Genomic DNA, 12,049 nt, shown 5'->3' with positions numbered 1-12,049 from the left:
TGTTTTCATCACTCACATTTTCAAACTTAAACAATAAACTTTGAGTTTATTGTTTAAGTTTGAAAATGTCCATCTAGGACGAAACTGCAGTAACGTTAGTTACAAAAAAAAAAGTGGTAAAAAATATAGGAATTTTCATTTCTCTTTTCATCATGATCTTCTACCACGTAGTAACGGCTACATCCATCAATTTACTATTCTATAGTATGGTCGTTTTTTATAACATGCTACAAACAAACACGTATTATAATGTAGCAGAATAAATGAATATATTCTACTCAAGTACTCTACGAAATGATGTCAGTTTCATGTCAATCACTGATGATACCAAACGCCAATCGAGAACGCCTTTTATTAATTACAGCAAGATATATATCCAGTACTAGAGAAACAATAACACAAATGTGTGAAACAGTGTTAACAATGAAATCGCTGCTAGGAATAAGTGACACAGAACTGAAATTTGTTTTGTGATAAATTTAACTCGGTGCAAGAATCTAGAGTTCAAAGTTTATGCTATGTTGTTTACTTCAACCTCTGTAATTTCTTTATTCTGTCGATCCGCGTTGACAGTTGGCGTTTATTTTTGTTATGACTTATGACCTTCAAAATAATTTGATATTTGACAATTTGAACTGACACCTTGCGATACAATCTTGTTGTTTCATTCAATTTTGTTCAATTAAAAAAATCAATTAACGTGTTTTTAATAGTAAAGCGTGTCATTACTTTTCAAGGAGACCTCTTCAATTTCCATGGCAGCTATATATCAAAAGAATCTGAAAATTGTAAGTGCCTAATTTATTTTTTCAATGTGACATGTTTTGGTAGTTATATTTGAATACCTCGGTTTTTTTTTCAAATTAGTAAAATATTTATGTCGCCTAATAAGACGAAGATTCATTATTTTCGTGTCCAAGCAAAATATTTTTTATTATCTCCTCCAGAATCATCTATTCTATCTTTTTGCTGAGATTTTCATCTTGTTATATTGATAATTGATTTGTCCTCTCTATTACCACAATTTATGATTGAATATTTTAATATGCTCCAGTAATTTAATTTCATTTACAGAATTATAGGAAATTAGAAGAATTGACTACAATTCGTTACTTTTTCATTACTGACAACTTATAATAAACCAGTAATAACTTAACAGTAAGTTGGAATATTTCTACAGAAAAATGTATATTAATATCTTGATTAATACTAATTCTGTATAACTCAACTATTCCAAAGAATATCAGATAGTGCCCATTCCCTCATTCATCACCCTGATGTATTACCACTGACTATCTTCCTAACATTTTAGTCAACTTGTCTCTTGTCAGTTTTATACTTTTAAATTTATTGGGAAAGTATAAAGCTCCAAAAAAAAGAATGCCCTAGATAAACTAATATCAAAGTTCTTGATGTAACAGTAGTTATCATCTGATAAGGTTTTCAAATGATTCAGTTTTGTTATTTCCAACTTTCTACAATAACAAATAATCCTCTCTTCCATACATACGGCAACATATACTTGAAATATAGGAAGTGTTTCGTCATATTTCATCAAGTCAATTTTTTCATAAAACTGGGTAGTAACCTCTCATGAGCATGTGACTTATGCATTGACGAACGTTTTCAATCCATCTTCGTACTGAAGAAAAAATAACTCGGGTACTTATATAAAGTGACTAGAAGAGATTCATCTAAGCCACTCTTTATCAAACATGAAATATTCACATTACCTTCATTATTTATTTCGGAAATAACAAGTCTCATACATAAAAATGTATAATAAACTACGTACAGCTATCAGGTACAGTGAAACAGTAAATTTATATCATAAAATATCGATCTTAAATGCCTAACATAATTTAAATAAATTTTAGCATCTTGGCAAAATTCAAATCAAGAAATATAATTTCTGAATATATTACAATTTCACTGGGTAATTTACCTTTTAGGTAAAATTTCTGACAGGCTGCACCCGCAAATTTTGAAAAAAAAAGTGTATCTTACGTATTTTGACGCCTAGATTACGACTCCGAAAGAACATACAAACTATAGAATCAAAGGTATTTATTCACCACATGACCTTAACATCTTATTTCACCGTTGTCACTTTTCAGTTTAATGGTTAACATTTTTCCCGTGAAAAACTTTATTAATCGAAATGCCACTAATATATAACCTTACAAAGTAATGATGTGATCAAAGAAATAATCCATGTTTCAACCATGTTTTTTTTTAGTAACTGAAAAGTGTCAAAGAAGGTGGAATAAGGTTTGAAGATAATGTGGTGAATTAATACTTGTGATTCTATATTTTATATTGTACAAAAAAAAGGTTGAAAAGTTTCGGTACTTTGTTCTTGTGAAACTAAGGGAGAGCACCAAGATTGAAGGCTGCCAAAACCATGTTCAAAAACTGCAGAGTGGAAAAACTATTACGGGCCATTATCAGAATATATTTCCAAGATATTACCATGCCATTTCATTGAAAATCATTTATATTTTGTGTGTGTGAGTATGGTCGATAGATGGTTTCACAAGCAATTTCAGTTGCTCCAAAATACTATTAAATCAAAAATAAATTCTACGACAAGATATACGAACATTGAGGCTTCTTCATTATTATTGTGTCTATAGGATACAACTCTTCGAAAAATATTTGGAAATTGTGTTATAGCTCATCAAATATTAATAGAACAGAATATACTTTTTTCAAGAGTTTATATCGTAAGTTCATCAAGTTTAATCAGTTAAAATGTGTGCAAATCGATAGATTTTGAAATTCTGCTAGGCAAATGACTTAAGTGTACAATAATTTGACTCGGGATTTTATCTTTATTTTATCAAGAAAGCATTTACTTGAAAACAAAGTTTTTAAAACGATGATATTGCACACATTCCGGTTGATTGAATTTGGTGAACAAGGGATATATGTCAGGATAAACTCAAAAAACCTAGTTTCAAAATACAAATTTTAGCATTTATGTGGAATATGAACACCGATTTATGGATATTACTGGAGTTTTATCCCGATACCAAACCATTATTTTGAACAACTGAGAGCGAGATTATTCATAACCCCAATAAGTTTTGGTCACTCATTAACAAGTAAAAATATATTTTTGGAATCGGAGATAAAATGTTAAATGATAATCCCTCAGATATTCTTGATGGTTTTGCAGATTTCTTCAGTGGTTCTTATATAGTGTCAACATCAAGTGACCATGCGAACAACAGTAGTTATATTCCCGGTATAGTAATCAAAAACTTTAGTATTGAAGATGTTTATCATACCCTTAAAATATTGAAGCGTAAATTTACTGCAGGACCTGACCATATTCTAGCATTCGTCATTAAATATTGTTCCTCAGCTCTGGTTGAACCACTAATAACTCTAACTAATATATGCCTGAAAACATCAACTGTACCATCAATATGGCAAATGTCGAAAGTCTGTCCAATTTTCAAAAAAAGGAGATAAAAAATTACAGACCAATTTCTATCATATGCAACTTTTGTAAAGTGTTTGAAGTGCTTCTTGAAAAGATAATCTATTGTCATGTCAACAACATTATTAGCCCCAATCAACACGGTTTCATGAAAAGACGTTCAACCATCACCGATCTTGTAATAATCACTCAATTTATTGCGGAGGGTATTGATTGTCATTCTCAGACTGATGTCATCTACACTGATTTTTCTGAAGCGTTCGACAGACTTGACCATATCCAGTGACTTGATTACTCTCTTCAGATCGTATTTTTACAACCGTAAGCAGTATGTTCAACTCAATGGCTTCAAGTCTGTCGAATATGTAGCCCACATCTGGTGTATCACAAGGGTCAAACCTAGGACCCCTTCTGTTCAATATGTTCATCAATGATATCGGAGCTGAGATTGATGTCAATTTCCTTTTATACACAGATGACTTGAAACTCTATCACAATATAACATGTTCTAATGGTTGCGAACGTCTCGCCCTGAATTTAAATCGTGTTGCTACATGGTGTCGAAAGAATATAATCTATCTCTCAACATATCCAAATGTAATGTAATGTCTTACTCACTGAAAACGAATCTGACATTACATTGACTTTGTTGAAGTTTTCCCTATTTCCTGCATCTTTGCAACATTCTTGTTAACAAATGACACCTTGATGGCTTGTAGAGTTCTGCTTTTAGGGTCATTTACATAAACAAAACCCTCGACTCAAACAACAATAAAAATATCCATCCAACAAGCTACCTCCCTCATGAAACTTGAGCATAGATACAAATACATCGTGTCTAATCCATACACTCCACAATTATACTCATTTGTTTATCTTCATAAAGAATCTAATCCCATCATATCCCATAAATTCTTGGTTAGTACCATCAAAAACTACACTTCTCATCTTTGTTCAGAACCTAAAACTCACTGAACTAATAAATCATATTTCCAATATTTTACTTCCATCTAATTCAAAATTGGTTTGTTTCCATGTAACAAACATTCCTCCAGAAGATTCATACAAACTCATGGAAGAAATTATTCTCAAAAATCATACGAATCCATTAATTCATTCTGATTTCCTTTCATTATTGTCAACATATCTAAATCAAATTTTTAATTCAGTAACAAAATCATGACTTTGCAAAACCTACATAATACAGACACACCTATTAACAACCATTTTAATCACCTCCATCAGCATAAATTAGCAACTTACCATAGTATGATCCACATTTTCGTCAATATCCCGATGTCCACGGAAATTTTTTATAAGGAAGTAGGTAAATTTGATAAAACAAATTACTGTAAATAACAACTTCAACCCGAACATGATTCTTCATATCACATTCAAACTATTCAGACAGGCCATATATATCCATTAAAAATAGTACTAACACCTATAAAAAATTCACATTTACCGGAAAATCATCATAAAATTGGAAAGACTTCAGACCATTAACATAGCATAACAAGACTAGGACTTTTGGGAAGATATAAAAAACACCAAGTCAAACAGAGATAAAGATAATGAGTCAGGTGTCTACAAGCTAACATGTGGATAGAATATTGAAGTTTATATAGGAAAAACGTTTAGAAATTTCAAAACGAGAATTTCGGATTATTTAAAAAGTTCTGCACCAAAGAAAAAAATCCACTAATGTTTGCCACCTTTTAGAGAATAAACTTGATTTCGACATGAAGTAGAAAACAATCAAATTTCTTATTAAGCGACCAACTATACTATACTATAATTCCAAAAAAGTAGGCACAAAATTCTCAAAAATGACTGACGTTTTTGTCTTAATCCGTCCCTTTCAGTGGCGTACGGAAATTATAGTACAGATGAGGAAAAATGAAATATATATAATCACAGCCTTGACAACAATATTTTTGTTGTAATGCAATAATATTTCTGAGAATTAGGTACCTGATAATATGGAATTGTACTGTAGAAGTTAAATACTCAACCTTATTGAACTTGAATAATATTACACCAAACCGTTATTTCAACTCCTCGACACTTGTTTCGACCACAAGTGATCATCTTCAAGAGGAAGATTAAACTAATTTTAACACTTAGATACGTGTTTCGATCACCAAGTGATCATCAAGAAGGGAGATTAGTTTTAATCTTCCTTCTTGTAGGAAGTACTTATTGAACTTGTTTTCATAAAATTGTTTGATATTAACCTGTTTACCTAGAATTAATATTGTATTGTAATTACTTTTTTTTAAATCTACCTGTTTTTCTAGAATTTCCATTATTAACTTATTAAGTTTTGAAAGTACTATTATACAGTAGCGGCGTTGGGGTATATCGCGGTTGGGCGCTGTTGAGCGTTAAGCTAGTGAAACTGCCAGCAGTGAGCTTATAACTTTTTCAGAAAAAAATTGAGGTTGGATTTTTCAACTTTTTTTGGACACTACATTATTTTCCGCCGTAGAAAGATTTGAACAGTTAAACGAATACTCGGGATCTTGGTTTTTTATAAAATATAAAAACTATTCTGGAAAAATCCAACCTTCTCAAACTCTGGTCAGAAATGATTCTAAATCAGATATAGATGGTTGTCTGTTGTGTGATGAACTTTCAAGTCTGACATCTTTTTTGACTCGTCAAACCATCAAAGATCGCGACTTACAAGCACTGTATCCATTAGGCTGGGGGCACGAAAATCGCGACGGTCAAGCGATGACGACCGAGGGGCGGTTCGGTGCGGGGCGATGAGTATTTTGCGTGGACACGTGTTGGAGTAGAGTTTTGAGCAACATGCCGCGTCATAGTAACACAAGTTTACGTCGAAGAGAAATATTGGAGCCAAGTCTACTAATGAGAACGTAGTTATTACATAGAGATGGTGTTCATTCAGTAAATGACGGAAGAAGTAATTTTGGCGAATATTGTACTCTTTATTACGAGCTGAAGTGAACATTTTTACTGTCCCATTGAGCAGGTTTTGACAAAATAAACGAGATAAATTCTTAATTATCAATTTCCATTTGGTATTGGTATTATAATATTTGTCTCAACAATATTACAGATCGCGAGCGACCTAGTTTGTTCCTGTCGCTTTCGCGCCGCTGTCGCGTCGGCATCGCTCGGCCGTCACCATTTTCGTGCCCTCAGCCTTACAAATATCATCAACTATACCTGTAACCTGTAACGGTTGCTAGTAGGGCTCGCGACCAACAGACACTTGTATGTATGTATGTAATGTTTGCATGCGACAAATCAAAATCAACAGATAACGAGAGTAAAAGCACCTAAAGCCTGACTTTCGACCGCAGGAGATCAGATGTCAATCTTGCTGAAGTGCCCATCAGCAGTTCGAGGTCCACTCAAGAATGAGAGGGTGGATGGACGAGATTCTATCTTTTACACAAAGAAACCATGCGGGGAAAATTAAGTTGCTGACAGCATCGACCTTGATTACATAATACAAGATTATAAGAAAGTTAGAAAAGTAAAATTTCTTAGTTTTTTTGTTGTTGTAATATAGTGGTTATGTCATTGTATATCCTTTGGTTTTTTTCGTATAGGTTTGACTTGCAGTTAGCAGGCGTCTTGAAATCTCGCTCAGGGCGCCGGTAGTGCTAAAACTGGCACTGCTATTATGTATAAAAAGCTTTTTAGAATAGTTTAATGTACAAGTTCAACCGAAGAAGATAGTTGATGGTGAAACGCGTCTTGAGTAAAGTTGATAGAGTAAAAATGGTTTAATTTTTATCGCTAATGGCAATATTGAAAAGATGACTCTCTGAGAATACAAATTTGTATTACATTAGGGTGTTCCATTAATAATAACAAAATTGAACCTACTGGCTCTGTAATTTTTAGCTCAATTGCCCCTTAATGTCATTCTCATACTGCTAAATTTTCATAATTTTCCTATTCTAATATTTTCCCAATATCAATAGACTAGAGACACTCTGTATTTCAATCAACTCTGCCATGCGCTGAAATATGTCATTTGGCAAGTACGCCGCTGCCTTCAACAGATCATTACCATTTAAACAAAACATATTTTCGAAGATAATCCGACCATTTCTAATACTATTAGATAACAAAAGCTTCCCGCAATACCCCCGTATTAGTCTAACGAAGCCCTTGTACTTATTCGTGTCGCACTTTATCTGCGGCCGTTATCAAGACAGTCACGCGAAAACAAGGGAGCATCGGGCAGGACAGGGGTTGCTTCGATTGGGGTTGCATTTCCTCGGCGAGAAACGCTTGCGCGCCGGGGTATGCGACATCGCGAACGGACCGCGATTGTATTTTGTTATTGCCGCGATGATAAAAGCCGACCAACAATAATAATTGTTTCTTCGCCCGGCCTTCTACGATAAACAAAGTGTGTGCGAGTGCAAGTGAAAATAGACAGACTTCTGTGCGAGCGTAATATGGGTCGGAACATCGTGGAAAACATCGTATTTTCGGCGTTGCGACGGTACAGGCGGTGATTTTTTTTTGTTTTTTTTTCGTGGTGGTTTCGCACGACGAACGGGTGTTATTTTGTTTTGTTTTCGCAAGAGGATGGTGTAGTGGTACAATGATGGTGGAAAAAGTGGAAGGATTCCTCATGTATCGGAAGCCGGTGTACAGGATTTTCCAGTATTTGGAGACGTAAGTTTTTTTTAATAGAAGATGTGGAATTTTGGGTGAAGTGAAAATATGTTTTTATTTGAGTTACCCCGGGATGTTGAAAGGTTTTCAGGAATATACGTGAAAAAATAGCTTGCTGCAGTATCCACGATAACTTCCATTCCGTGTCTAGTGGCTAAAAATCCCATGTAGCTTCAACTTTCGTCACTAGTAGCGAAGGTAATTCTGCAATATGTCTCTATAGCACAATCAATATTGTAATTTAAATGTTTAGGCAAAAGGGGTTAGGCCTTGTTTTTCACTAACACATGTTTGGGAAAACATTGTAAGATTACGATCAAAAGGATCTATGCTGACTGCTCAGGGACGTATATAGAATTAATAAAAAGGGGAAAAACTCGTTATCAAACAGGTTTTGATGTATCTTGAAAAATGTTCAACAAATGTCAATTCATCTGTCGTAATATCGCCTCTCAGTATGTTTCCGTTTCATATGACACAGTTGAAAAGCTCAAACCTAAGAAATCAGCTGGAATAGACGGAATTCCACCATATATTCTTAAAGCTTCCAACGATTGGTTGAGTGAACCTTTACTACATATATTCAATTTTATAATAATATAATAATAATTATAATATAATACTCCAATATCTAAGTCTGCAAACCGAATAGATATCGGAAATTGTAGATGCATTTCTATTATGTATGCACCGTCTAAGTTATTTGAACAGTTGATTTACGTTAAATTGTGTCATCATATTGAGAAATATGTTACTTCTTAAAAACATGGTTTTGTAACTGGCAAGTTTATAGTTTATATCAGATGTAGTATTCACAGATTTTCAAAAGGTATTTGATAAAGTGGATCATGTATCCATATATCAATAAATCGATTAGTTTTTGGTTGTCGCATAATTTTCTCGAAGTAATAAAAAATCACCTAAAAGGTAGGTCTTTCACTGTTGAACACAATAGTGATTTTTCTAAAAAGTGTTGTGCCAACTCGGGAGTAACTCAGGGCTCCAATTTTGGACCCCCCTTTTCATTATGTTTGTTAATGATTTGTCTTCGGTACTTCAGTATTCAGATTGCTTGCTGTTTGCAGAAGACTTGTAGAATTTTAACGATTTAAAAAATTATAGAAACTGCGTCAAGTTACAAAAAGATCTACGTAATGTTCATAGATGGAGCTGTGAAAATAATCTTTTTTTCAATGTTGAAAAATGTAGCTCAATACCTATGTCACACATGAAAAATACTATTGACGTTGAATATATAACAAATGGAGAAACTCTGCCAAGATATCAAGGATCTAGGTGTAACATACAATAATGTCTTGTTTGCAAATCATATTCATGGAATAATTCGTTCTTCAAATCGAATGTTGACAAACTAAAAACTTCAAAAATATTAATAATATCAAGTGTGTCTACTATGCACAGGTTAAACCTGAATTAGAATTTGCGTCAATAATATGGTCAAGGAAAAGTCCGACAATACTTCAGAAGGTTTAAAAAATACAAAACAAAATTTCTGAGATACATGTGTTTCAAAAAATATCATACTAGAGCAGATTATAATACAGTACGAACAACTTATGACAGAACTGAATTTGAAATTTTATCTTCGGAACATAGGCTTACCCTTTGCATGTTGGTTTTACTCTACAAAATTATCAACAATATAATAAATTATCCTGAATTGTTAGCTTTCATCAAATTCAATGTACCTTTTCGTATAACTCGAAGACTAGCTATGTTCTATATACTTCAATTGGTAACAACTTCTGGGGCCCCTCTTGTGACCATGTTTCTACTAGCCAACAACTTCAATGCAATGATTGATTTGGATTTGACTCTTTCACAAAGAGAATTTAGAAGCATTTTCTAACATTCTATCTTGGATATGAGTGTATAATGCTCTTATGTGTGCTGTTACTTGCACATATTTTGTCACGACGCAAAATTCGCCAAGTTGTGGTCTGCGAAAGGTCGAATTCTTGTGAGCTACGTGAAATTAACTGCCTCGGATTCTCCTGCACACTCTCACAGACAAGGGCGATGTTTTCGACAGATCTTGCGTTTCGTCGACGTACGGGTGTTGGCCGATCGTGGACTCAAATTTATCCACCACACGTATCGAGGTACTAAAATAACGGTTTGGTGTTGGTAAAACTCCAGTAATATTCTGACTGAATTAAATAAAAAATAACACAAACATTTATCACTAACTGTTAGTCGGTACTTGTCAAAATTGACATTTTTTTCGAAGAATTTCAAAAATGTCATTTCTCGTCGGAATTACGAAAAATGTCAGTTGTTTCTTCTACAATTTTATGACCGTATACCAAATTTCATCAATCTAGAATCAATAACGCAATCATTTAGAAAAAAAAACATATTCAGTTTATATTTAGTTTTTCCTGAGCATCATTTCATGCGGATTATGTCAACTTTACTTTTTTGGAACACAATTTGAAAGCTAGATTCATTAGCTTTCGAATTTTCGAATTATCCATGATAATATTTATCTACGCTACTATTATTCTGTCCGAATGATGAAGCTATCATGTAGCGAAAGTCATCTAAAATACAATTTATTGTGAACATTCTGTATCATTATTATCATGAACAGTGTTATTAGGTAATTTTGATCAAATAGCCGGTCAGTACATTCATAATTTGTTTTCGAATTGCTATATGAGTCAACGAGCCAAAAGAGTTGAAAGCATAATAACATACTAGATAGAGTTTTTTCGATCCTTCACAGATCCCATTAGTGGTACTCGGCTTGATCATGCGAGCAATGCTTGAATTCTACACTCTACCATTAACTTGGTGTGGGCATGCTGCGTATTATCAATTGTGTCGAAGCAAAACAAATATCCGTTTTCCTGTATGGTAACAAAGCTTTTCTATACTTGACTTTTTTCCATAAAACCTAAGAAATTTATCGTTCATAAATACATTATATTTGTAGAGCTGACTAATGCCCGATCAGATTGACTCCGTGACTCATAAAGATAACATAATAACGATATAAATTCAACTGGTCGTTCATTGTTAAATCTACCGATTAATCTTAATGCAAACTAACGAGTGACTTGGATATCTGACGTATCAGTAATATTTATGGAGATCCAAATTTTGTCCAACGACCAATCCGAAGGTGTCCTTATAGTTCGAACAACAAATAAAGAAAGAGAGCGTTCGAACCGCAAAGTATTAGCAGGTGTTCTGATTGAGTGCTAGACACATTAAAATACTTTGACCGTGCGAATAAATATTTTCAATGATAAATCAAAACTTTCTTCTCTCCTAACTACTTTGCCTGGCTAATACTGAGACGGATATTAGGTCACATTCGACAGGTATTTGTGAAAGTGTCTTTGTACAGTAAATTCTTGCAGATGTTTCTTGTTTGTCCAGTAGCAGCACCTTGCTGAAAATAATCGAGTTTCGGTGTATTACTCTTCATTAGTGCTGGACAGATTAAGCAAAGGCAGCATCGCGACTATCGAAGTCACCAAAATTGCCGTTCTGGGACTCGATTCTTGAATGTGTAGGAAACTTGTTCTATAGGATGATTTTTGAATCAGTTTGAAACAGTTTTTCCAAAGGATGATAGGATAATATATATATATATATATATATATATATATATATATATATATATATATATATATATATTTCAATATTAAATTCTACAAAAAGGATTTGAAGCTTTATATCTTCTATTAATTATCTGCGAGCGCTTTCGACAGTTGGTAGTACTGTCATCTTCTGGCATTCCTACTCGATAATTCCTCTTTCACTTTCTCTGTTTTACTAGCACTGTCGTTATTTAAATCAATAATGACTTTATTTCCACCATTAATATGGAAGTGTTCAATTTGCATATAGTCTTTTTAACTGAAATTACTTTTTTAATTCTTCTTCAATTAGCTTCAT

General features: G+C 33.4%; 1 protein-coding gene across 2 annotated transcripts in view; it reads left to right on the top strand.

The window, feature by feature from the left end:
* Positions 1-616: 616 nt before the first annotated feature.
* Fak (protein tyrosine kinase 2 Fak) overlaps positions 617-12,049 on the top strand; it is a 117,919-nt gene continuing 106,486 nt past the window's right edge. The window contains exon 1 of one of the 2 annotated variants that reach the window (XM_074179738.1): positions 617-788. Coding sequence is in view for 1 of the 2 variants with exons in the window: in XM_074179737.1 (XP_074035838.1) it covers positions 8,046-8,119 (74 nt within the window). In the remaining variant the exon portion in view is untranslated. Of the gene's footprint in view, positions 789-7,374; positions 8,120-12,049 lie in introns of those variants that run through there. The other variant, XM_074179737.1, reaches the window with a different exon arrangement.

This window comes from Leptinotarsa decemlineata, unplaced genomic scaffold (genome assembly GCF_025532065.1).
Source record: "Leptinotarsa decemlineata unplaced genomic scaffold, Ldec_3_MD MMD2_tig00026282_RagTag_RagTag, whole genome shotgun sequence".
Lineage (NCBI taxonomy): Eukaryota > Metazoa > Arthropoda > Insecta > Coleoptera > Chrysomelidae > Leptinotarsa > Leptinotarsa decemlineata.
Note: the sequence above shows the minus strand (reverse complement) of the source record. Positions and strands in the feature narration are given on the sequence as shown.